The sequence below is a fragment of the Podarcis erhardii genome (genome assembly GCF_964252035.2).
Source record: "Podarcis erhardii genome assembly, chromosome: 12".
In the NCBI taxonomy this organism is placed as follows: Eukaryota; Metazoa; Chordata; class Lepidosauria; order Squamata; family Lacertidae; genus Podarcis; species Podarcis erhardii.
This window is the reverse complement of record NC_138513.1, coordinates 13,703,649-13,731,003: the sequence shown is the minus strand read 5'-3', so window position 1 is coordinate 13,731,003 and position 27,355 is coordinate 13,703,649. Positions and strand designations below refer to the sequence as shown.

General features: G+C 44.0%; 1 protein-coding gene and 1 long non-coding RNA gene across 3 annotated transcripts; both read left to right on the top strand.

Annotated features, from left to right (window-relative positions):
• The first annotated feature begins 1,207 nt into the window (after positions 1-1,207).
• Positions 1,208-6,418, top strand: LOC309326152. 2 transcript variants are annotated; one of them, XR_014150207.1, is made up of 2 exons: positions 1,208-1,607; positions 4,704-6,418. It is a non-coding gene; the product is annotated as an uncharacterized lncRNA (long non-coding RNA). The 2 variants fall into 2 exon arrangements; XR_014150208.1 differs by having other exon boundaries at positions 3,162-6,418.
• A 7,259-nt stretch (positions 6,419-13,677) lies between these two features.
• Positions 13,678-26,670, top strand: KLF6 (KLF transcription factor 6). The gene is made up of 4 exons (XM_081834549.1): positions 13,678-14,442; positions 17,618-18,197; positions 21,301-21,424; positions 22,902-26,670. The coding sequence occupies exons 1-4, from the start codon at positions 14,341-14,343 to the stop codon at positions 22,951-22,953; spliced, it is 858 nt and encodes a 285-aa protein (XP_081690675.1). The 5' UTR covers positions 13,678-14,340; the 3' UTR covers positions 22,954-26,670.
• Positions 26,671-27,355: the final 685 nt, after the last annotated feature.

Sequence of the window (27,355 nt, the reverse complement as noted above, 5' to 3'; positions counted from 1 at the left end):
ATATAAATTTGTTCCAGTCCTTTTGGAATGGTTGGCCTCGCTTGTTCTGGATTCTTCCAGTCAGTTTCGCCAGTTCTGCAAAGTCCATCATTTTCATCTGCCACTCTTCTTTTGTTGGTAACTCCTGCTGTTTCTATCTTTGAGCTAACAAAATTATTGCCACAGTTGTTGCATATAAGAACAATTTTTTATCTTGTCTCAGTATCTCTCTTCCCACTATACCCAATAAAAAAAGCTTCTGGTTTTTTAACAAAGGTGTTTTAAAACATTTCTTTAACTCATTATATATCATTTCCCAGAAAGCTTTTACCTCTTTACATGTCAGTCACATATGGTAAAAAGTACAGTACCTTCCTTTTCCTTACATTTCTAACATTCATTTTTTTTATCTATATATTTTGGCCAGTTTGTGATTTTAAGTTGCTTTAAACTGTTTTTAGTGTTTTAATGTTGTAACCGGCCCTGGGATCTTAGGGCAAAGGGCGCAGGCAGTTAACAACAGCAACAACAGTACATTGTGGTGAGGAAGGCTCCACCATCAAGGAAACCACATGCACACACACACACACACACACACACACACTTCCTGCAAACACACAGATACAATAATGGGCCCTCCGTTGGTGAATAGTAATCCCTGCCTCCTTACAGATTTGTTGTTTCAGTTAATGAGATCAGGGCTGACGATCACTTCCCGTCTCCCAAGTTATAAGCAATTAATAATCTTCAGAAAAACATTCTGTCCCAGTCTGGACAATGGAAGCATTTACCCATTTGCATTGATGAACTGACACACCTCACAGGTGTAAAATTACTCCTGCGTGGGAGCCGTGTCTGCTGACTTGGCAACCGGCCTCCCTTTCCTATGTGAAATGTTTTGGATCAGATAATTTCACTGGTAACGTTGACGGATTGTGTTCTCAGGCACAAAATGTGCAAGAGGAGTAGGGACATCCTTAAAAACAAAGATCTTGTTTGCCTGAAAAATGTTCCTGGCTATAAAAATAATGTAGTCACACACACAAAAAGAAGCAAACCAGCAAATCCATATAAATGGAATCATCTCAGAACAGCGTGGTTCAGTGTGCATGTGCTCTCTTCCAAAGCATTCAGCAATCTTTAAGGACAGACGTGTGACTGAGCTACTGTAAATTCCATCAGATGGAAACAGAAAAACATCAGCTGGTAAGATATATTTCCCCCCCACCCCCGGCTCCTTAAGCACAAGTAACACGGCACACTATTCATCGTTCAACAAATCATATTTATTTCTCTATCATGCCTCTCAAAATTAAGGTCAAATGATGATTTTATGCACGCACAGAGGGAGAGAGGGAAAGACTCAACTTCACCAATACAAAGTATAAAACTAATTGTGCAGCTCTTGAAAACAGTAATTTCTCCTGAAGCATTGTGTGTGCGTAGGTGTGCCCAGCTCGATAAATGCTGGCTGTGGATCTCCACCTGCCAATCAAGCCTTTGACAGATTTTCTTCAAAGAAAGAAAGGATTCGGGGAAGACCTACATCTGATGAAGGCAGGTGACAGCTTTGGGCAAGGAAACGGACAGCTTCGCCTTTGCTCACAGAAGGTTTTTGACAGTAGCAGGTAAGAATCATGCCATCCCGACTGAAAAGAGTGGCGGCAGAAAAAAACTCTCTAGAAGAAAGAAGTGCTGGTCTGCAATCCATCAATCAATTGCTCCAGAGGTTAGACAGTTCCCTCAAATCCCCAGTATTCAAAGACGAATGCATTGAGGCTACAATGCTATCCTATCCTGATAATAAGTCCCATTGATGTCAATGGGGTTTCAGTACCGACAGGAGGCAGTTTCTTATGTTCCTGTGTACTTCTGAGCAGACATGCATAAGACTGTTCTTTTGAACCTTAAACTTATATCTCCCAAGGAGATCAGAGTAGCATACATGGTTCTTACTCTTCCATCCAATTTTATCCTCACAACAACCCTGTAAAGTAGGCTAGACTGAAAGACAGAAACTGGCCCACAAAGTTGCCCAGTAAAGCTTTATGGCTGAGCAGTGCTTTGAACCTCTAAACTACAATAAAGCTGACCCTCTAATATGCGGGCTCTCAGGGCAAATATCTCTTTCACAACCTCACTACCTGTATTGTTTACATACCCCTGCTTTTCTTTTCATTGTTGTTTTATATTTTCTTTGTGTATAATTACACACACACACACACACACACACACACTACATTGGGGTCCCCCCCCCAAAAAAATTAAGCCCTCAAACTGCTTTTAAAACTAAAATAAATGTAGGGTCCTGGTGGATATACACAGAGCATTTCCACAAACCTTATTTCAAAAAGTAAAAAACCAGGACACCCCAAAAGTTGCTGAGTTCCCCCCCCCAAGTCAATTCTGCCTTTGAAATCCCGGTAATGTCCAGGAAAATCCGGACATATGGCAGTCATAACAAACCTCCCCAATAGAGCTGCTTGTTCTATTAACATGAATTAGCAAAGCTTCACTGTGGGCATGATGACTCAAGCTGCACACTTTTATTATTCCATTATTTTAGCATGCTTATATTTCTCCTGAGAGAAATGTAAGTGGCTTAGAAAATATTCTCACAAGGAAAATCTTAGTCACAGCATCAGGAACAGGAAGAACATGGTATCTTTACGGTGGTAGAGAGAGATATTCAGGTAGCATTGTGTACCCCCATCCTTGGTCTTCCTTAGCGCCAGCAGGAAAGCCCATCAGGTAGGCAGGAAAGCCCATCAGTGATCTCTAAGGCAAGGGGCAGCTGGCTCTCTGCCCATGATGGAGGCCAATGTTTCCTTACCAGCTATTGGCAGTTGCCAGGCAACAGTTCCCGCTAAGGACCTCTGAGGAAAGGGAGTGGGGTTCAGGACCAGAGGCAGCATGAGAGAGCAACAGCGGGGCTGGGCTATTGCCTTCCTGTTTGTTGGTTTTCCTGAGGCATGTGATTGGCTGCTGTAGGGAGGACCACAGTGGTAGAGTATCTCCTTTGCATGCAGAAGGTCTCAGCTTCAATCCCGGCATTTCCCACCCAAAATAGCCACTGCCAATCATCATGGGCCATACTGAGCCAGGAGAACCAATGGGCTGACTCGATATACAGCAGCTTCCTGTGTTGCTGGACCAGACAGCCCTTTGGTTTGATCCAGCAGGGCTCTTCTAGTGTTCTTAAATCACATGGATCAACACCGCAGCTGGTTGCCGAGTCCATCAAATGCAAAACGGAAAGATGAGCCTGAGTGATAGGAGGGATTGCACGGGCAGTCGCATTAACAGTTTTACAACAGGGCTGTCGGTGCATTAATCGCCGCCAGTTTCCTGAGACTCTCCTTGACTTCCCTGTCCTGTCTTGCCTGGACTGCTTCCCAGTATTGACGATTTCAAAACTGCTCCCAGCCAATCATTCCATTGTCTCACCGGCGTCATTGACAGGAACGACTCAGCAGTACGTCACTGACATTCTTTGCAGGGTGAACCTGGTCACCACCATCATCTCAATTCACGGACTTTCCCCTCTTGTCTCAGACAAGTAGAGCATATCACTGTTTATCTGCCCACATGTCAAATCAGTTCTCTTCACCTTCCAGACTCTCTCTGCCTTGCAGGATTGCCAGAATGAACTCTGGCGAGGGTGTTTCAGGACATGTGTGTTCAAGCCTTTGCCCTCCTTTCAGTGGATTGATTCAGACAAATTATTTTAAGATAATACACATCTCTGCCTAGCAACCTCCAGTGCCTAACTTCCACAGAAGCAAGGGATAATAACCCTGTTGACCCTGAGCAATGATCAAAGACACGTTTCGTCCCAATTCAAAGTCCTAACAAATGCACCACAACAACCTGTGTTAGTCCATGGCATCATCGTAAAGCCTATAACTCTCCAGATGTTTTTGCACACAGATTCTTTGGCCCCAGCCAACATCTGGGATGTTGGGGGTTGTAGTTCAATGGCATCTTGATATCATGGACTGGCTGGATACAGAGGAATGGTGGGAGGCAGCAGCTGGGGAACCCCCAGGGAAAGAAGGCTCAGAGCCAGGGGATTGGTGGTGGGACGGTGATGAGTGGTCAGAGGGAGCAGACTGGGAGGGCGTTGTGTTGGAAGGTGAAGAGGCAACAGTATTTGGTGAGCAGGAAGAGGCTGGGACAGAGAGCAGTCCAGTCTCAGAGGCAGGGGAGGAAGGGGACCAGAAAAACAGAGATGAGACATAACTGCTGAAGAATCCAGGGAGTTTCCCCCTCCTGCTGCAACCAGCTCCCCTCCTACCCAGGTCTCCCAGAATACAGAGGAAAATGTAGAGGGCAGAGGAAAAAGAGACAAGACTATGGAGCCTTAGGCTACTGGGGGAGGAACTGGGGAATAATAATGATGATGATGATGTTCTATTTATACCCCACCCATCTGACTGGGTTGCCCCAGCCACTCTGGGCGACTTCCAACACACACAAAAATAATAATAATAAAACATCAAACATTGATAGTAACAATCAGATCCTATATAAAAAGTCGCAATAACTTTAAAATAAACCATAGAAGCCATAGAGAGTGGTGGGAAAGCAAGGACCTTTGGTCCTCACAATGCCTCATTGGGGCAAGACCTACTGGGAAGGGCTGCTGTGAACACTAGGCCTGCACTGTTTTGGTTTCTTTGACTAAAAAGTTAACTTCGCTGACACTGGGTATTTTATTACAGACCTACTCCTGCACTCTGGCTCCTGACGCTTGAGAACCACAGGCTCACCACCCCTGCCTTAAAGGACGTCTGAAAGTTTCAAACATCCAGCAAAGTTCTGCTATAGGTCCCAATATTCACATTCCGGCCTTAGGACATGACATTTTGCAGAGGTTCATGGCTGGATGCATGTATTCTGTTGCAAAATCCCCATCTCACCCCAGATTTTTCACTGAAGTATTAGGTTTCATAGTAAAACTGGAACTGTACACAGTGCAAAACACATCTCCCCAAACACCTTCTTGTGAATACCATGTTTGTACACTTTAACTGTAAGTCCATAGGTGCTTTGAGGTATTGAGGAAAACCAAGTAAAATTGGACTAAGGCATCAAATTCAAGAAAGCAGACAGAGTTCCTTCTCTAGAACATTTCTCTATGCCACATAATACAAGATGATGTAAAAATGTGGAGTTCTTTTCCTACCTATGAATCAGGGACCATACTGTTTTCTAGCAATTATGAACTATACGTACAGCTGTTGAAAGAGTCAAGGAACATCAGAACACCCAGGCTGTTTTCCTGGGGTCTCGTAAATTAAATGTCTTCAACGGTGAATAGATATAAAATTAGATCTTGGTAGTTGTCAGGGACTGGCAGGGTGCCAAGGAACAGGTGGCAAAGGCTGCAAGGCCAGAGGCTGACCCAGGGAATGGGACAGCAATTTATGGGGTTTGTACCTCCCACGAGGCAGGAGCTAGGGGGCTGGAGGCAGGGGAATAGTCCGAGCATGACAGGACCAGGGATGGGTGCAGGATGTGGGGAAGGAGGCAAGTTAGGAGGAAGAACAGGACACACAATGAACGGAGGAAAATATAGTGCCATGGGGTGGGCAGTAGAACCCCCTCTGTCCCAGGAGGGGCCTGAAGAGACTGGCACTGCAGCTGTCAGGGCTAGAGCCAGACTCAGGTCAGCACGAAAGACGCAGGGCTCCATTGTCAGTAAAGTTAGCTCTTCATTCAAGGAAACGGCAAACAACTCAGCAACACTTCCCAGTAGGTCTTGCCCCTGTGGAGCAGTTGCCAGGACTGAAGGTCCCTGTCTTCCACCCTTTCTAAGGCTTCACCTCTCCCGTATGTTTCCCAAGCAGTCTCAAATGACATCTGTGCACCTCTGGACTCTGTTCTGCTCTCAATATTCTGCACGTTCTTAGAGATCAGCAAGGAGGGGAGCTTGTCGCAGAAGGAGGGGGAGAATCCTTGGATTCTGAAGCAGCCTCTTGAGCCACCTCCTCTGCTTCAGCCTCGAGGTCTGAACTGCTCCCTGTCACGGGCTCTTCCTGCTCACTAAACCCTGTTGCCACTTCAGCATCCAGCTCCTCCCTCTTCTCCCTTCTCCATGTCCCACCACCAATCCCCTGGCTCAGAGCCACCCTCCTCTGGGTTTTCCCACGAGGGGTCCCTGACTGGTGCCTCCCACCACTCCTCTTTGTCCAGCCAATCCCTGACAGTGGCAACTTCTGCATAGAAGTCGTCGCAGGTCGCTTGCGTGTGCCCCATCAGACAAAGGTATATAATCTTGGGTGAAGGAGTGGTTGTGCTGTTGCTCCAATAGTCCAGCTCAGAGTACAAGTTTGGGGAGGGGATGCAGCTATTTAGTCGCCAGAAGCGTTTGTGTGTTCTGTGCACCTTAGGAGCTACCGCAAGACTCTGCTTTGTCAATAAAGAATTAAACTACTAGCCATTTGTCCTCCTTGCGCTGGGACTGCTCAGGGCAGTAGTTTGTCGTAATTCATAACCATTTACATGGTGGCCCCACCCACAGCAGAATTACTGTTTAGTTCTGTGCATGCAAGACCTGGAACTCGGAGTAACCCTGTGCATATTAGCATAACTTTAATTCCTTTGTGAAGCAGGCAGCAGAGTATAAGAATTATGTAACTGCATAGATTTAGTCACAATTTTGTGCCATTATGTGTCAGGCTGCAAGCATAACCCAAAGGAGGCTGGAAGTCTTGATCAGCAGAGTGCAGAGTGCCCTAGTGAAGTAGCACATGCTCTGATTGGCTGCGTAATTCAGAGGGAGTTTTTACCTCTGTGTGTTTTAGTGTCCCCCTGCTAAAAACAAGGCCTGAAGTCTGAAAAACTCTCCTCAAATTGCTCTTTCCTCAAATTGTACACTGTTTTTGTCCAGTGCCCTCAGTAATTAAGATTTATTTTATCCCTGGACTCCGTGTTATTTACATGACTTTTCTCACAAATGCATGGTACAATCTTTCCAGTACTTTGCTGCTACAGAATGCGGGTAGAGGACCACTTATCTGAATGCTTCTTCAAAAAACTATCTGTGAGGAGAATAACCCCACATAAGGGATTATGGAAGAGAGTGAATCTCTTTTACTTTCCCCACCCAAAGCTCCTGAGCTTTATTGTCTGCAATTTTGTAGGACTCATCCACTCTGGAGGGGTTCTTGTACCTGTAAATTTCATTCACTTTTGCCAAAAGGGGAAAATGTTATAGCTAGTATTAGGAGTTTGTGGGTGCTAGACACTACTAAATTCCTGGGACCAGTAAGTGTTAGAATTTAAACATGGCTCAGGGTGTTAAAAAACTGGCACCAGACCGGTGTGCATTAAGTTATGTACTAGACCAGGGATGTCCAACAGGTCGATCGTGATCTACTGGTAGATCCCTGGGAAGTTTTGGTAGATAGTAGATCACGGTCGATCGCTGGGTCCCTTTCCTTAGCATTGGTAAAATCGAACCCGGCCCCACCCCCTCGCCCCATCCTCCATTGTTGCACGATCTGTAGAACGGAAGATGGAGTTTACTCAGTGAGGCTGTTTGTTTCCCCAGTGATTTGTTGACCTGAACCCCCCCTGTTTTTAATTCTGTAAGTAGACCACAGTCACCTGGGAGTTGGCCACCCATGTACTAGACACTTCTATTCCCCTGGAATCAGTTAAGTGTCAAAAAATAATTACACCAGGCTAGTCTGGTGGGCCATTAAAACACAAAGGATCAAAAGGGACTGCATTGTGCTCTAGTTGGTGTGTCCACATCATCTTTGAAGGCAGAACTGAATACAGTGCATTACAGTAATCTAACCTAGCTGTGACCAACACATGGATTATTGAGACAGCATGCGATCTAAGATGATAAAAGGCACTCCTAAGCACAGATGTTGGGACACGGGTGGCGCTGTGGTCTAAACCACAGAGCCTAGGGCTGCCAATCAGAAGGTTGGTGATTCAAATCCCTGCGACGGGGTGAGCTCCCATTGCTCGGTCCCTGCTCCTGCCAACCTAGCAGTTCGAAAGCACTTCAAAGTGCAAGTAGATAAATAGGTACCGCTCCGGCAGGAAGCTAAATGGCATTTCCGTGCGCTGCTCTGGTTTGCCAGAAGCGGCTTAGTCATGCTGGCCACATGACCCGGAAACTGTCTGCAGACAAACGCTGGCTCCCTCGGCCAGTAAAGCGAGATGAGCGCCGCAGCCCCACAGTCATCAGTGACTGGACTTAATGGTCAGGGGTCCCTTTACCTAAGCACAGATGTTGCGTATGCTTCCACATACAGTGCTGAATCCAGGAAGTATGCACGAGAATAAATCCAATAAAAATTCTGTCAATAGTTATGTCACAACAATGCTAGCTGAGCAGCCTCTCAAGCATGGTGGGCCCTGAATAATGGGAGCAAATCTGTCATCACCAATAAAGGCTCTAGCGGAGAATAATCAGCTCTGCTAAACAGGTCTTTGGGTAACTCCTGGTGCCATTTGAACATCTATGTCATCAAAACCAGGTGCAATTTATTTTTTAGGATCAGATGATGCTCCACAAATCACAGGGGACCGAGAAGACATCACAGCCCTGAAGGCAGAACATCTACCTCTCTCTTTCTCAGTTCTGAGCCTAACTATCCCACTGGGTTTCATAGACTCCACGTCTGCTGTGGCAATTAGGTAACTCCAAACGTTTTAACCCTGCCCCAGCGTTTCAAAGCTTTCTTATACACATCCATGCAGTTTGTTGTTGTTGTGGACAGCGGCAATAAATCATGTTGTCTCACCGCTGGTGATAACTCTCTGTTGGGACTACTTACAGGACCAAAAGCCAAAGTAGTAATAATTACTATGATACCGGCGATATGCAAACACCTTTGTTACAAGCTGCTGTGGGACAGAGGGAGACATTTCCATAACCAAATACACTCACATAACAACCAGTCATTTGCCTTTGGGGATTACTGGGAGACTGGCACCGCTGCAGAATGCAAGCAGCTTAGCTCTCAAGGGAGGTATACCTCCCAAATCTTCAGAGCACAGAGGTTTGAAGCTGGGGGTATATCAGCAGACTGTCCCTCTTCTCAAATTTATTTTGGCCAGGACTCAACATTGCTGAAGGACACTGGGGGAAGCTGTCACATACTAGAAAGGGGGGGGCCTAAGACAGCAATCCCAGTAGCAATGCGCCTTTCAAGGGATGAGAGAATACGTCAATTTCAGTTTCTCATTTTTACTGTCTTAAGGTCGGTTCTCCACGTTAGCACATCAGTTACCTGGGGGGGGGGGGAAGCCTTCATGAAAATTCCTCAGCATTTCACTGCAGTTTTACCCTAACATCCACAATTTTTGTGCAAAGTATTTTTGTGTGTTATTTTCATGAATATATGCACACTTTATGTATCTTAATACACATCACTTGGTTGGAGAACTAAACTGCAAAATTTGGAGAAGGGTGAATTTCAAAGGAAGGCTGTGTTTCAGTTCACACACAGTTTTACAAAGTGAGAATTCGGTAAATTTGCTATTAAACGCAAACTGAAACAAATCTTTCTCCTCAACCCCCCCCCCCCCCAAGCTATTGGTATTTTCTTAAGGATGCCTTAACACGAGACCTTTTCCTCCGCACCTGAGCCATTATGGTCATCAAGACAGAACACAGAATACAACATAATCTCCCCAGTGCAATCCAGAGCCCTTCTTTTCCAGTATTATTTTATTCTACAAGATTTATATGCTGCTTAATCATTGCATTTCCCTGAGAGGTTTAGACTATAAATGAGTTCCATCTGCTCAATAGGACTTTCTCTGCCTTTCTTGTGGCTGAATGTCCCTCTCTCACAAATCTGCTCCAGAAAAACCAGAACAGATTTTGGGGGTGATGTGGGGAGACGAAGTACTGTTGCACAGGCAGAAGTCCTTGCACTAATGTCTTTGTTGAACACAATGCGATAAAATTATCGCAATACAGATAAAAGTCAATACATCAAACAAATGGACATAATAAAATTTAAAATCTGAGCCCAGTCCAAACAAAAGTTTTTAACATGCAACCACTTACAACCATGGCGCTTGTCTAATATCAAAAGGGAGAGAGTTGCAGAGAATAAGAGCTGTCATACTAAAAGTCTGATTTCTCAGAAGTGCAGAACATACATTATGTTGCACTTGTAAAAGTGCTAGTTCTGCAGATCTACAAGTTTTCAGAGCAATGGGATGTAGGAGCATCTGCATCCCACCCCATCTCATTTATAAATGTTCAGGACTCCAGTTGTGTCCTTAGCTAGCTGGTAACTGAGGCAAACATGGATAGCAATAGCTGTGATGGCCTCATCAATAAAGGAAGCAATCCACTGTGCCCCAATAACCAAATCGTTTTTCCTTTTTCAAAACATTGCAAATAAGAAATCACTGTTGGAAGTTTACGCTCTGAGACTCTCAATTCTTGCATCAAGATAAACAGTATAAACAGGCAAAAACAGTATTGAAGGGGAAATCATATATTAGCATGGATAATATCACGGGGACAAATCCTGATAAATGCTCAGTAAAAGAGGACATCTGGATTGGTTAATGCTGCTATAACCTTCCTTCATTGGGAAATGATTCCAACATCCCCCCCCCCTTCATTAATCAATCAGATTAACTTTTACATACATTCCAGTACAGTATAATATACCAGGACAATGGCTTGCCATTTAAGCTCCGAAATAATGACAATAATAAAATATGACTCAAAATATGGAAACAGCATGGGAAATTAGCAATGTAGTCATGGGTAGGAAATTATCAGCACCACAGAAGTACCAAAGGGGTAAAGGACATTGAGTCTTGGTGCATAGTCAAATAAAATGAAATTGTGTGGGAACTTGCCAGTCATGTGTTTGTCTCTTGATATAAATTATAAACATCTACCATGTTGCTGCATAACCCATTGATTTGGCTGTGGCTCATGAAACTCTCAGCAAATGAGTTAAGTTTCTCAGAGACAGCAGCGGTGTGTAAAATCTTTTTAAACCAAACACTGAGGGTCCTTTTCTGCATCATTTCCAGCTCTATACTATCTTTTTTGAAGTATTATAACTAGAACTGTACACAATATTCCAAGTGTGGTCACACTATTTATTTGCATAAAATCCATTCACAAAAGAGATAGTGCTTATTATGATTTTTTATTATTATTATGGTGACATCTTGTGAAAAAATCATGAAGATCTGCTTTTGACCCAGGTCTTTTGCCCAGACCTGACATTTGGCGGTTCACTTCAGTAGGGGAAAATCAGACCCCTGGTAGTTAGAGCAATCCCAGTCATGTCTACTCAGGAGTAAGTCCTGCTTAATTCAACAGGTAATTACTCCCATGTAAGTGGGATCAGCATTGCAGTCTTAGCCTACAATGTCAACCCTACTTACATGGGAGTAAGTGCCACTGAGCTCAATAGGATTTTCTTCTGAGTAAGTAAAGGTAAAGGTACCCCTGCCCGTGCGGGCCAGTCTTGACAGACTCTGGGGTTGGTGCGCCCATCTCACTCAAGAGGCCGGGGGCCAGCGCTGTCCGGAGACACTTCCGGGTCACGTGGCCAGCGTGACAAAGCTGCATCTGGCGAGCCAGCGCAGCACACGGAAACACCGTTTACCTTCCCGCCAGTAAGCGGTCCCTATTTATCTACTTGCACCCGGGGGTGCTTTCGAACTGCTAGGTTGGCAGGCGCTGGGACCAAGCAGCGGGAGCGCACCCCGCCGCGGGGATTCGAACCGCCGACCTTTCGATCGGCAAGCCCTAGGCGCTGAGGCTTTTACCCACAGCGTCGACATGGTTAAATATATCTACATATTTTTGAAGAATTGAGAAGTTGAGGCAGGGAAGATGAAATGAAAGACAGCTGATCCCATAACTGGTGACAGGTACATGAGAACATATAGTTGGTTTGCTAGAAATCTCTATTTTACCACTCTGAGGTCCACAGCAACCTCATTTGAACAAATGGAGCACTGTAGGAGGGAAGTCATTTGGTGATTGAGATACAGCTGGTGTACAAACCTTTGGCTTGGCAGCTGCTACTGAACTACAACTCCCATCATCCCATCCCATTATTTATTTCTGATTTCTGCACTGCAGGGAGCTGGACTAGAAAACCTCTGGGACCCTTCCAACAATATAATTCTATGAAATGCAGTAAATAAGTAGATCCCTGGGCTTAATTATTACATTTTTACCCCACCCATCCCCCATGAAGCTCAAAATGGGATGTCTGGTTCTCCTCACAACAACCCTGCGAGGAATGCTTTCTTCTAAGTGGATATTTTTCTGTCAGTCTCTTTAACGGATCTGAAGTTGCTTTCATGTATGTAATTAAGTTGCTTTCATGTATGTAATTATTTTTTGGTATGGGGTGTAATCATTTTAAATATATATATAAATGGTTTTTTATATATATATAAAAACCCTTGTGATTTTCGTTTCTAACCCTTGTGATTTTCGTTTCTTCAGTTTCATGGTGGTTTCGTTTAGGAAGTGCTTCCCATGAAAGCACCTGGAAGCGTAATATATATATAAATGGTTTTTTTAATATATATATATATATATATATATATATATATATATTACGCTTCCAGGTGCTTTCATGGGAAGCACTTCCTAAACGAAACCACCATGAAACTGAAGAAACGAAAATCACAAGGGTTAGGGCAGATACAGTTAGCAGAGCTGGGGGTGGCAAATGCAAAAACTAGATTTCTTTTTTAAAGAAACCACCACCACCATCCATTACAGCTCTTTTTTTCCTAAAGCAGTTAAGGGGCTGCTGTGTAGCAAATGATCTCCCGACAGAAGCCAGCATTAGTTAAGCGGCGCTGCAACAAATATCCATTTACAGTGCAGCCCCACTCAGCGCAAGTCTCCAAGCCTTCGCTTGCTGGCAAATCGAAAAAACCCTTTTGGATTCCGTGCGACTTTCCTCCGAGTAAGCACACATTAAAGTTGAAACCATTAATTTTTTTCGGGGTAGAGGAATCGATTTCTCCTGCAAACTGCACCGCTGAACGCCAGGAGCAGAATTCTGTTGCATTGTTGGGGAATGCACGGGAGACAATGCACGTATGAAAACGTTACCCACGTGTAATGACAACCCCCCCCTCCCAGTTTCCCCTGGTAAAAAGCTTGTTGCAACGTCTAAGCGGTTCAGCTTTCCTCTGCTGTTCCTGCGCGGCTCAGCAGCGCCCCCGGACGCCAAGCTGCGCATTGCAACCTCCCCCTCCTCCCCTCTCTTTCTCTAGCAACCGCAAACAACAAGCAAAACGTTCCCCTTCTCGCTCCGAGTCGCTTCTCTAAAACAGGCTCCCCGGCATTATATACCCTTCTAAAAATAGCCTGCCGAGCGGCCGGCCAATCAGGGCGGCTCGAATTTCGAATCGGCCCAATCGGGCGCGGCGTCACGGAGAGGCTCGGTCACGCCAGGAGGAGCCGGGATGCGTCGCGGGCGCCCATTGGGCTCCTCTGACATCATTGGAACGCGGTGTAACGAGTTTTGTTGTTCGAGATTGGGCAGCGCTCGGAGCCGGCGTAATAGGATCACGAGGTGGCGGAGGGAGGGGGTGGAGGAGAAGGAGTAAAGGGGGCGGGGCGAGAGTAGCTGGGAGCGCGAGGGAGGGGGGAGCCGAAAAGAGGGAGGGAGTAGAAGGAGGAGGGGAGTAGAAAGAGGAGGAGGTTGTGGCCAAGGAGAGCTTTGAATAGGGAAGTTTTGCTGGGGGTTACATTCGCAGTCATCTCAGTGTTTGCAAATATTGAGTAGGCTCCTGAGCAAGTATCTTCTGGAGAGAACCCCAGGAGTGGAAAGCAAGATTTACCACCAGCAGCTGCATTTTGGAGACTGCAAGAGAGAGATATATATATATATATATATATAAATATAAATAGATCTATGTATATATATATCCATACCTTGATATTGCTGTGCAATTAAACTTTGCATGAAACTTTTGCTTTATTATTATTATATTTTAAAAAAAATACCCTTTGCATCTGAACTGCCGAAGAGGAATTTAATATATAATTATTTTTATTTTTGAAAGAGGGGAAAAACAAACCTGTCTTCTTCTTTGTGGCCGTCTTTCCCTCTGGAGGAGGAGGAGGAGGAGGAAGTGGGACTTTGTAAATAGCTGGTCGTATTTCTCTCGCCATCACCTGCCATCACGACTACCGACGACAGCAGCAGCGGTAGCAGCTGAGAAACATCTGTAGCGGTGTTGATACTTGTGCTTTTTCTTCTTCCTTACGACGAGACGCATTGCAATCGGACGTTGACCCTGTGGAGGGTTTATTTGTTGCAACTTCTTTTCCCCCCTTCCCCTTGAAAACAAAAACAAAAAACAAAAACCATGGATGTGCTTCCAATGTGTAGCATCTTTCAGGAACTCCAAATTGTCCACGACACTGGTTACTTCTCCGCTTTACCATCTCTGGAGGAATATTGGCAACAGGTAAACCGAAGGATATCTGCTTGTGCTGGGCAAACGTTGCTTTTAATTCGGAGCAACACTGATAAACGAGGTTAGAGGCTTGCCTTTTAGGAAGGCTTCCTGCAGGAATCTCTTTTTTTTAAATAATTTTTAAATAGTAACATTATTGTTTCAAGCAAGTGTGTTTGTTTGGGCTGCTGTGCAACACTGTTTGTTATATCTGCTTTCTGGGGTTTTTTTATGCCGTGCATGCTTGTTTTTGCTCGCTAGCGGGAGAAGTGCTGTTTATGCCCAGCGCCGCTGTCACAGCTTCTGGACAGTGGCTGGTGTATTTCTGAATGCCTGTCCCCCCCCCCCCTCTCTCTCTCTCTCTCTCTCTCTGTCTCTGTGTGTGTGCCATTAAAACAACAACCGCGGGAGCGAAATGTTGCCACAAAAAAATAAATAGCATAAATCCGCAAGTCCTGCGTTTTGCATTTTGCTTGATCTAGTTCCTGGCAAAGTTGTCTCTCCTCTCTCTCCCCCCTCCCCCGCCTTGAAGCAGATCCAAACACTACAACTGGGTCTTGTCATCCAAACTGTCTTTTATTTCCACCGGTTTTTTTGTTGTTGTTTTTTGCTTTTTTTACACCCCCACTTTTTTGGGGGGGGGAGGGAGAGAAATGGTTGGAAATTGGGATTTTTCAAAAAATAATCTCCACCCCTCCAGTATTATTTTCCTTAGCAGAATTGCCAACCTTCTAACTCCCTGCTGCATGTTAACCATTAATTATTATTATTATTATTCCCTCTCTTATCCGCCACCCCCCCTCCTGAGTTGTCAGTCATATGACAATGATACTGTTTTGTTTCTCCTCCCCCCCCCCCTTTTTAATTGCTGTGAGTCTTCCTAGCGGAGGGAAAGAGGGAGGCTTGTTGCCTTTAATGGACATGGTTTTTTTTTTCTTTTCTTGGGGGGGGGGTGCGCTTGTTTGTTAGTACAAGTAATTGGTTTGCTTGGAAACAAGATTGTTTTTGCATTGGCTTGGATTTCCCCCCCTTGGAAGGGGGGGTGTAAGTGAAGAGAGAGTGTTTGCTTACTTACCTCTTCCCCTAGCTGTGATGTTTGCTCCTTCTCTGTCTCTCTCTCTCTCAGCCCAGCTGAGTACCCAGATCAAATCAGTCTGGAGATTTTGTTTGTAAAGCCTGAGAACCTATCAAGAAGGTTGAAACCTTGTGCATGTTTTGAAATTCCCCATTTCCAATTCCGCTCTCCACCCCACCCCCCTTCTTTCTTTTTTCTTTCCAAGGCAGCACCAATAGTATGTAATTGAAATTGATCTAAATACTGTAGTTTTCCCTTCCGGCATTTCTGGGATTTTTAACCCAGAGCTAGATATGTATCCCACTGTAGCCTTTTGAATAATTTCAAAACCTCCTTCGGAGCTTCAGGCCAGTCCTTCAGGCTGATTTGCATAATGGGGGAATTTTAAATCCACCCTGAATAAGAAATTTGAACCTGCCCCTTTCTGTCAATTCCCTTCCTGTTTCCTTATAGAAATGATGTGTCTTGTTTTATTTTTGAAGTGCACTGCAAATCAGTTCCCTAATTATAGGGAAACCGATAAATATTGATTAAGCTTGCAGTCTCTCCCACTTTTTGGGCCAACCTTCAGTTAACAAGAGAGGAGAAATGGTCAGTCAAAACCTAGGCATGCTTACTCTGAAAAAAGTCCCATAGGTCAGTAGTGGTCCTTACTCCCAGGTAAGTGTGCTTAGGAGTAGAGGCTAAGCAGATGGGGGAGAAGTGTAAAAATCAGCAACATACTGTGACAGAAACTCCCATTAAGTTGACACTTAAGAGAGTGAAATGTGTGACATTTGCTTTTGGAGTCAGCTTTGCTTATGGGGATGGGGGGGGGTTCCTGCTTAAAATAAGGTAACTATCGAGTCTGATATATTTGTCCATAAACACACACACACACACACACACACACACACACCATATATTTAGTTCCATTAACATGCTGATCTTTAATTATGGGGATGATAGTGAAGGGGAAATGAAGTGTGCACTGATAGACACCCCCCCCCAAAAAAAAGAGAGATAAATGCTTGCATTTCTTCCAAAGTTCTCTTAAGTTTGTTAGGAATTTGGAAACACATTTGTGTCACTCGGAGGGTTGCTTGTCTCCTATTGCAGCAGGGAGGATAGCTTACTTTATTTCATTTTATTTTACATGGCCCGTTGCATGTCTATCTGAACCGTGTACTTTCTTGGCAGAAGTTCAGGGTTTTAAAAGGAAGTCTCTTTTGGCATTGAGTGAAAGAAATAGGGAGATGACTCATACGGTTGTGCTCTTGGCCAGTAGATAAAATTCTTCAATGTGGGGCTCCCAGCAGGACCTCGAAAAGTTGTATTTCTCTTTTGACCGCTTTCGCTGCAATTCCATTTTCTAAAACTTTCTTCTTCTTCTCAGCATCGCCTTATCACTCTGAAAGGTTTTGTTCACTGAAAGTCCTTAGGCCGCTATCATTTCTACCAGAATTGTTCCAAGTTACACAAAACTCATGCCAGTGTGCTTGGAAGAACTGGCATTCTATGAACGTCTACCTTAGGCTGAGTTTTCATCTGCAGGAAATGGGCTGGCTTGGTGGGTTCCCCCTGAATATGGATCATGACTTTGCCGCAACTGCACATGTTTCTTGAGTTCAGAGTGCTGGTGCTGTCAGCTCAGTGGAAGTCTAGCTTGACAACTTTCTGTGGAGATCACACAATTCACTTGGAAGCCCTCTTAGTTAATAAAATACTGGAAATTGTAGAAAGGCCTGATTAAAACTGGAGGGTTGGGGTGAGAACAGAGTCACTTCCAAGCCAACCCATTGAACATCTCCTTTCTAGGAGATGATTTTTCAGCTCACACAATAAGAGTAATGGCTGGAAAATGTAGGTGGATTTGAACTCTTTCTATGTGTGTTTGAACTCCAGCCCAGTTCTTGGGAACTGCATTGTTTACTGTAACAGTCATTAAATGAGGGTTGAGTGGCCTATTACTTTAAGGGAGCCTAGCAACCAGAAATAAACACCCCATCCTTTGCACACACATGGTTTGGTTGATGTTTCTGGAGAATGGCTTCTATCGCTTTGCACTTTTTTTTTTTTAAAAAAAAAAGAGATTTAATTTTAATTTATTGTGTTTATTATTATTTTTTGTAGACATGCTTAGAGCTGGAACGATACCTTCAGAGCGAGCCTTGCTACGTATCTGCCTCTGAGATAAAATTTGACAGTCAAGAGGATCTGTGGACCAAAATTATTTTGGCGCGTGAGAAAAAGGAAGAATCTGAACAGAAGGCCACATGTGTTCCAAAGGAGGAAAGCGTAAAGACTCAGAGTTTAGAGACTAACAGCTTGAATTCTGACATCAGCAGTGAATCTTCTGACAGCTCTGAGGAACTTTCGCCTACAACAAAATTTACATCTGATCCCATTAGTGATGTCTTGGGCTTGACCAGTACAGGAAACTTGAGTTCATCTGTCACGTCGACTCCTCCTTCCTCCCCTGAGTTGGGGAAGGAAGCTTCTTCTCAACCGTGGAATTCTGCGCCTGGTGAATTGCATTCGCCGGGCAAAATTCGTACTGGTAGTGGTGGAAAGACTGCAGAAAAGGGTGCCCCAGTGAACGGCGATGCCTCTCCGGATGGGAGGCGGCGGATCCACAGGTGTCAGTTCAATGGGTGCAGAAAGGTTTACACCAAAAGTTCACATCTGAAAGCACATCAACGTACCCATACAGGTGAGATCTTCTCCACTGGGCGATCCAAACATCTGGTCTTGGGTGATCCAAATAGTAGTCACTTTGTGTTTTCCATGGAAGAAAACAAAACTGGGGCATAATAAGGTGGCCTCAGCTGTTTGTTCATGTGTGGGTTCAAGCACCCCTTGTCTCATCCCAGTTGGCTGTGATCTGAAGCCACAAGATATGGAGTCCTTGGTGCAGCTAAGAAGGTCTGTGACCAGTCAGCAGGAAGCTAGGAGGCCTTCTGGGAACCCTGTTTACAGTTTTCCATCATGGAAGAAAGGCAGGATATAAATGTAATAAGGGGGACCCCATTTACTTCCAGTTCTTATAGCACTGGCAGGTAGCTTTCTCTTACTAGGATGTGTGTCAAACCTTCCATGGCTTGGGCCCTAAGATGTTACTGCACTATCACATATGGTTTCTATAGGACTTCTGCTTAATACTTCAGCTGGTGGCTGGTTCTCAATGACAGCATCATCCTCTTTCTCTTCCCCTTCCCTTTCTGTTCATGGCCAGCAGAACTATGCACCAGGATGCCATTAGTAGGACTGGCAGACATGGAGAGCATATGGTTCCTCCAGATGTTTGCTGGACTCCCATGTCCTATCAGCCCCAGCCAGCATGACCCATGACCAGAGATGATGGGAGTTGTAGTTCATCAATATCTGGAAGGCCATAGGTTCCCCATCTCTGATCTACAGTTCACCAGAAGTTTTTGTCCCTTATTCCAGGCAACCCATCTGGATTTAGCTTCATGTCTGACTTTGGTTGGTGATAACTGTAAGGAAAACCCTTGATGCTAATAGTGTCATAATGTTACGCAATTTCTGGAGCAAGAGCTTGGGGCCATCAGATGATGCAATAACAGCTGAGGTTTCCAAAATGCAAGGCATCACTTCCTCATTTTTGTTCTGCATTAGCCAGTTGCAAACTTCTATGTGCAAAGCTTGGATGAGGCTAGTTAACTTTTCTCTCTCTTGCACATGTTTGGTTCCTGTTTTGTAATTAGCTGGTGCTTGAGAAGATGCACAATTGTTAAATTGTTTTTCCAAGGAGGTGGAGGGAATCCCTCAAAAACAACAACAAAAAACAACAACAACAACAGAGAACTAGCTTTGAAACTCGGCAACAGCAAAAGGAAATGGAAACATTTCTCAGAAATTGAAGATTTTGGTCCTGATTCTGAAGGACAGATTCTTCATTGATTCATTTAATAGCAGAAGAGTAACTAGTTCCCTTAATTGCTGGACTTGCCTCAGGCTAGCTGTGTGTGCATTGACAGAAGTAAAATGATCTTTTGAGAGAGATGTTTATGATCATAAAGACAATGGCAGACTTTATGAGCTTTTCATTATGTGGTTTTGCTAACACTAAGCAAACAGGATGTTACTAGTAAACCTAGATTTAAACAAAACAAAACCCAGTTCTCTAGCTTAACTTGAAAGGATTTGAAACGGGCAGGCACTCCAGGGTTTCTATAAATTTTTTATAGTGAAAGTAGTTGCTTTTTGACATTAATATTCTAGAGTGCTTGATGACTGTGGTTAGATGTGCAGAGCCGCTGGCTGGCATACCAATCTCCAGCTCAAGGTGCAGAGTGAGATTCTGCACCTTGAGACAAACAGCTTAGAGGTCTCCTCTTCAAAGATGTTCTTTTCACCGTTTGAAGAGGGGAATACAAAAAAGATGGATCTGTTCTATGCTTCCGCAGCCTGGTGAGCGAGGGAGAGCTTATCTCTCATATGCCCGTTACTCTGCGGAAATCAAACAAATAGTGTTAAGCCATGGAATCTCATAACCAGAATCTCTGGACCAGAATGCATTTTTATGATCTGCTGCTGAAGGTGGTTTTGCTCTCCACTCTAGCCTTTCCCAACCTGCTGCTCTCCATGTGTTTTGGACAACAAGTCTCATCATCCCTGATGGTTGACCATGCTCGCTGGGGCCTGGCAGTCTAAAACACCTGAATGACAAAGGAGTGGGAAATTCTGTGTTGTTGTTTTTTCTCTGCTCCCCGCACCCTACCCTAGCCCACTTTGACCCATGTAGTCTTGGGGAAGCTGGTTGGCTGTGTGGGCAAAGCAATTAGATCTTCACAATTCGGGGACAGACATTTTCACACTTGCTAGATTTCTAGAGTGATAGAAAGACATGGAATGGAACCTTGGGAGAGTCTAAGACAGGCATCCCCAAACTTGGCCCTCCAGATGTTTTGAGACTACAACTCCCATCATCCCTAGCTAACAGGACCAGTGGTCAGGGATGGTGGGAATGATAGTCCCAAAACATCAGGAGGACCGAGTTTGGGGGATGCCTGTTCTAAGACTTGCTTTCCCATATTGTCAGGATTAAGGCTGGCAGCCAAACATTCTGGCTTAATAATAGTTAATAATAATTCTCCCCTTTGAATGGACCAAATTTGTAGGTTAGGTTTCTCACTACCATCCAATATTGATCGGCCTAACCTATGTATCTAATAGGTGAACCCAATATATACTGGGTTGTATGTGCTTAAGTTATACTTGGAGAAGACCTATTAAATCCATGGATGCACATTAGGCCTAACTAATTCAATTCCATTGTTTTCAGTGGGTTTAGTCTATGAGTATAATTTGGAGCGTGCAACCCATAATTTGCTGCTATTGTGTAGCAGGAAGTCCACGAAAGCTACTAGCGCAGGAGACCTCCAAGCATGGTCTATATCAGTTGTTTTGAGCCTAAAAGATATAGAGAACCAACTTCTATTAAACTTCTATAACAATCTGGAGGCAGTTCTTATTCGCCCTAGGTGACCAGGTTAGTGGTGATTTTACAAGCCTGTATTCTAAACACTCAAAGAATTCCTAGGATGCAGCTGCACAAGGCTTACATTACTGGCATGTTTTCCAGTCAAGGCTTGATGTTTTGCTGTTGCAGCAAAGCTGTCAGCTCAGAAACATCTAAATTCTCCATCAGCGTTCTCGGAAGTACTTAGTGTGCTGTTGTGAATTAAATTGAGTGGCCTTATTTCCTATGTTAAAAACAAATGAATCAATATTCATCTTTGCTTGGAGAGAGAAACGGACGGTTAATAATCTTTGGTATGTTTTATTTGCAGGAGAAAAGCCTTACAGATGCTCATGGGAAGGGTGTGAGTGGCGTTTTGCGAGGAGTGATGAGTTAACCAGACACTTCAGAAAGCACACGGGTGCCAAGCCTTTTAAATGTAGTCACTGTGACAGGTACGTGTATGGACACTCTCTTTTAATAACCCCTGCACCTCCCTCTTCCCCAGTGCTTCCATGGGAAGCAATGACTTACGCCCTCCACATTGATGAAGCCACCAAGGCGCAGGCAGTTTCATCAAGTATCAGCTCTGTCCCATTGCACCGGAGCTTTTCAGAGGAAGCATCCAGCTTCAGTGATCAGCAACAGTGTAGCTTTTTTAGTTCTAACAGTGCAAAAAGAGAGAGAAATAAGTCTCTGATCAGGTGAATCAATTCTGTCTCCGCTTAAAGGAAAAACGTTTCCAGTTACATATTTCAGAGCAGCCTACTTGAAATTCCAGTGGAAATACTCCCAGAATTAAGTGGATTGAAGTTAATGCATTTTAGATAGTGTCTGCATGGATACAGGTTAAATAATAGAGTGACTTCTGATGCTGAGATCAGGAGGAAAGCAGAAGAAGTTGACAGGAGGAGGAGCAGTCTGTAGGGTCTCTTTCAATGAACGTCTTGGAAGGGTTGGGTTGGGTTGGGTTGGGTTGCTATGGTGTAGTTAAACACCTAGCAAATGCTGTCACATTATAAAGAGGTGGACTTGGTCGCCGTGGTGGTCTCTCTCCCAACTCCTAGTATTCTGCGAGTCACCTTCCCTTTCCTCCAAAACTTCCAAGACAGTTTATGTCTTCTAAGAAATAGCTCTTCTGCTTAGCCATCTTCGTTTGGGTCTCTTTTGCACCAGCCTTCTGTCACAATGAGTTATTGGAAAAGGATTGTAAAGAGTTATTTTAGCAGGTGCTGTGAACTTAGGCTAAGATTCTTGCAGGATGCTCCCTTGGATCGATTTAGATGAGCCTAGTCTGTCTCATGGGGTTGCTCTGACCCTTGCATGCCATTCCGAGCTCCTTTCAGGATATGAATGTCAGCCCGATTGGTGAATGACCGGGAACGTGACTGTGGTTGCACTCTGCACACTTTGCTTTGACACAGCATTTTGCATTCTGGCCAAGTGGCGGAGTGACCACTCTGTTCCTCTGTTCGCCTACTTGACAACCTATCTCTATGCCCCAAGGTCACATGAACCAGTCCCAAGTCACACAGATTGCAGTGGAGTTAATTCTGCACGTTGCTTTTGTTTTAAGTATGCTCCGTAAAGGTGCTCTGTAGTATTTGCCTCCGTTGCAACTGATGATAGTAAGGCTGGGGTACAATAGGATCCCAAAGGGCTTTGCACTTGGGTCTCCCAAATCAAATTCTGTGTCTCTCGGATGGACCTATAGGGCCTCATAACCAATCACAGCAGTCCCCAATGTGGTGCCATCTGGATGTTATTGGAATATTAACTCGGATCAGTCCAGCATGGCCAGTGGAATGGGACAAGCAGAGTCATAGTCTTGCAACATCTGGAGGAAGCCATGCTAACTCCTCCTGGTCTAACCCAATTCACTCACCTATAGGAAGATGGTCCTCAAAATTCTCCTCTCTTCTCCATTGACAGGTGTTTCTCCAGGTCCGACCACCTGGCCCTGCACATGAAGAGGCATCTCTGAGTGGGTGAAGAGGTCGAATCTTGTGGGCTAAGAGGCTTCGAGGTCAACCAGCCTTGAAAGAGGGGATGCGTGTTCCAGCCAAAGCATGCCATTTTGCACCCTAACCCAGTTGCCTCCAGGGCCTCTCTTCCTTGGAAGGTCTTCAGAGGGCTAAACAAGTCATGTAAGGAAACGGCATAGCGACCGCACGGTTGTGGGTCTCGTACGCTGGCACCCAACCTTCTACGCCTTCTGCCGTGAGCACGTGCACTGAGAATGTTAATGATTGGACGACTGTATGTTATTGAGGATCGTACTGGGCGACTGTATGCTGAGGCACATGAATACTTTTTGTTTGTTTGTTTCATTTTCCTTCCGTTTCGTTCCTCGTGGTTGTTTTATAACCGTAAGCGAGAGAGAGAGAGGAAAGGTCAGCTGAATGGGGAGGGCGGGGGAATCATTTGCGTATGTGAGGAGTATGCCGCAAGAAAGGAGCGATCAATCATTTCCAAGGGGCGGGGCGAAAGGGGTGTCTGCACCTTTAAAAAAAAAAAAGAAAGAAAAAGAAAGAGGGAGGGGAAGATGGAGGGGAGGGGGTGGCGAGTCAGGACACCAGAATGGAGGGAGGGGCCCCTATCCTGTGTGAGAGGAGCTTTTGGTGTCTGGTCCAGCTCTTAAATGTGCAATGTGTCAAGTAGCTTGTTTTACTTGCTACAGAGCTCATTTGTAATCCATTGTATAAGCTGTGTATTTACAATATAACACAACCTATAACTTTTTCATTATAATACAAAGATTATTGCATGGTTCTGGGGAACTATATGCTTTTCCATTCTTTAATCAGGACTTGCAGGTATTTCTTTTGTTTTCTCTCCCCCTCTCTCAATTCCAGTTAAAAAGCTGCTACAATGCAATTGGTTCAATGTTACATAACATACAGATCCTGGATTTTTATTTTTTTATTTTTTTTTGTCCTGTTGGGTGGATAAAACCACTGTAGGTTAGAAACTGTAATATTTTTTAAGAAAAGAAAAGAAAATTCTCATGCAGCTATGTTGGGGTCTTGTTTTTTTGTTCCTTTTCTCTTTTATTTATGCCTTGAGGTCTCTTAATTTCTGGTTTTCTAGCTGTTAATGCACTGTTGACCTTAATAATGGTGCCTTATGCAAAAGTGATCTCTTCTCGTAAGAGGTCTTATACAGGGGTATGGGTGATTTGTGCTTCATTAAGGCTCTCTTGTCACCTGACATTTGTACTGTATCAAATGTAAATTATGAAGAGGTGGAGGAAAGCATAGGCTGATCTTCAGGGTTTTTTTCTATGTAGAAAAGCATCTTTGGACATGTCAATACAATATTACACTTTTCCTTTTAAAAATCTCATGGAATAATATGACCGGTTCTGCCACCTTGAAAATCCCTGTTTATACATCCTTGCACAACCAATAATATGTGTACGGAACATGCACCCTGAACCTCCCTTTCCCATGTACCTCAAAATGTTACAATTCCTCCCTTTTTAAAAGTGTAGGAGCATTACAAAAATAATCATTTGCTTAAAATGGCACAAGTTCCATGTCTTTATATCAAGCTTACTCTTGGTTAATACTAAAATAAAACTCTCTCTTTTTTAAAATGGAAAAAGCAAAACAAAACAAAAAACAGTTACCAAGCAGGCAGAAAGTTTCTTGGGTGTATATATTTGTTTGTATAGTATTTGTAAGCACTGTGTGTTTGTGTGTGTGTGTGTGTGTGTGTGGATAATATATATTTTTCAAGGAAAGAATTGAGTTCTTTCCTGTGAAATATGGCAGTCCATAAGAAGTCCTCTGCTTTTCCTTAAGTTTTGTAAAGGAAGCAAACAAGTGGTGGTCACTAAACACATGAAAACGTTTTTTTAAAAAATTATTATTGGCTTGCAGACTACTTTAAAAAGGGTTTGGGCAGCAGCCTGGGGGTGGAAGAGAGGCTCCGATGGGCGCAAGCGATTCTTGCGAAGAGAAAGCTGGGCTCCATTCGCTTCTGTGTCGGGGGGGGGGCGCACTTGCGAGCTCAAAAATCCCCGACCGTCAAGCAAATGGAGCAGATTGGAACCTTTTCCCTGAGGGCTACTGCGAGATTGGGCATCTTTCATTGCAACTTGGCAGCTTTCTGAATCAGGTTCTCTCTCTCCAGACCAGTGAGCCTGCCATTTCCCGTTTACCTTGTCAAGATCCCAAGACTGCCCCTCTTGTCCTAACTGGACCTTCCAACCAACTTTCTGCTGGTGTCTGGCTGGCTTTCCATCTGTCCCGAAGGGCACTGATTTGGTACATCACCTTGAGGGCCGAACTCACTTAGTGACATGTTTCCACATCATCTGGAAGCGCTACATCAGAGTTGGGGAACCTTTGGTCTCTGATGTCGTTGAACCACAACTCTCACGATCCCTGACTGTTGACCATTCTGGCAGGGGCTGATGGGAGTTCTGGTTGCATGGCATCTGGAGGGCAACGGGGTCTTCACCTCCTGTGCCACATTTATCAGTTGATAATTCTAGCAGGTGACCACCACCACAACAAAAACCCTCCAACCCAAGTCCACCCCTTTGGCTTCTGTCTAGAAGCTCATTGAGAAGATCTAGGAATGAGCTCCTTGATGATTGCTTTGTTACTTTGGGTATTTACATTTTAGCTGAAGGCGCTAGATGGTTTTCATGAGAGAGCTTAGATGCAGCCATCCCCCAGAGGTTGTCAGTGAGTTTCAGAACCGCCTTCCCCAGCAGTGCTGTACTTACCCACAAACCACAGTGATAGCCTATTTCTTGCTGTTTCGGACAGCTTTTCCAGGAACTGGTGGTGAAGGTTAAATAGTTCTCTAGAACACATTAGACACTAATTTATCCAATTCTAAGGAACACACAGGCCTGCCCCTTTTGTATTGTGTTCAATTTTTATATACTTGAGTGTGCACTTTTAAAAAAACAAAAAGTAAATATGCCCTGGGAAAAAGGTTTATATTGTCTACAATCTGTAGGGCTCTCATGTTACATGTGGAGCTTCATGCATGTAGGATCTGCCTTCCTCTTTTTTCTTTTTTCCCTGTTGAGGGACTTCCTTGCAGCTATAGTGAGAGAAACATTTCATACATTCAGCATTCTCCATAGTAAAAATGGGAGGTCTATACATGTATGTTTATCAGGATCATCACAAGTGGAACAAGGCAATTAAGAAGGGGTTTTCTATTTGTTTGGGGGTATTTCAGGGGTGGGTTTTTTGTTTACCTATTTTGCAATGCTTTCTGCTGAAGCATAATAACTCTATTAATGCTCAAGGAGGAAAACATGGAAATTTAATAAATCCCCTTGCATTAGCTTTTCTTGATTGCGAAGCATCAAAACGGTTTTGGAATGGGGGGCTGCGTGCCATACGTCAAATTATGCCTGTCAGTTTTGTAAGTTTAAACAAGTACATTTTGTTCAGGTGATAACTGAGCCTCAATAAAGCGGAGAGAGAAAAAATTGCTTGAAATTTCAGAAGAGAATTTCTATTCGTAAAATTTATTTCTTTCTTTCTTTTTTCCTTTTTTTGTTCGTTTGTTTTTTGGAAGCACCCTGTTATCTAAAGAATCTCTTTGTAAGATTTTTGTAAAAAAAAATTGTTTTACAAGATTTTATTTGAAATTGTTTTTTGCAAGATTGTTATATTTCTGTATGAATGTATTTTTTATTGGAATAACATAAAAAAAATTCTTATCAGCATTTTGGGGTCTCTTTCTTTGATTTTGCTTCAGTGGAATTAAATATGGTAACAGAATTTCCATTATCTAGAGTTGCCCCTAATTCACTGTGAACACGGCATTTGCTTGGCTCCAGATGGGATGCCAATGGTTCTTAAAAGTGCTTTAGCTAGGCTTGCCTAGTCAAGGCAAGGAGCTAAGCTTTGCCAAATGAGAATTCGTCTAACCCACTTATACTTCCTTTGATGTAACATACTCAAATCTGCTCCATGTGCCCCAATTGTAGTCACTCAATGAAAAACGTGATGTGCATTGAACATGCAGACACTGCATCTCTATATAGAAGGCGCTGAAAATGATGCAGGAGAGAAGCATGTTTCTTTTCTCGCAATTAAAGGCCCTCTATTATGAGTCCCATTTCATAACTTTAGACAGCTGAAGGTCCAGTTCCTATAGGCCTGGTGTGGGAACAGCTTTCTCAGAATTGAGATTTTACTTTTGTACATATGGTAGGCTAGCTTCTACACCACCCCCACCCCCACTACCCAGGGAAGAAAGAGTCACTATTGGAAATCTTAAGCCTCGAATCTCATAATAACTGATTCCTGCATTGCAAGATGGCCGTTGTGGCCCCTTCCAGCCCTCTGATTGGTCCTTTTCCAGTGAATTTGGAGGGTGGAACATGAGTTGAGGATGTACTCTTTTCC

What these genes read in the sequence shown, in the direction of transcription:
- KLF6 (XM_081834549.1), top strand. Translation starts at nt 14,341, where the DNA reads ATGGATGTGCTTCCAATGTGTAGCATCTTTCAGGAACTCCAAATTGTC. An exon ending in ACATCAACGTACCCATACAG is followed by an intron (nt 18,198 to 21,300) that starts GTGAGATCTTCT and finishes TTTTATTTGCAG; the next exon opens with GAGAAAAGCCTTACAGATGC. An exon ending in AAATGTAGTCACTGTGACAG is followed by an intron (nt 21,425 to 22,901) that starts GTACGTGTATGG and finishes CTCCATTGACAG; the next exon opens with GTGTTTCTCCAGGTCCGACC.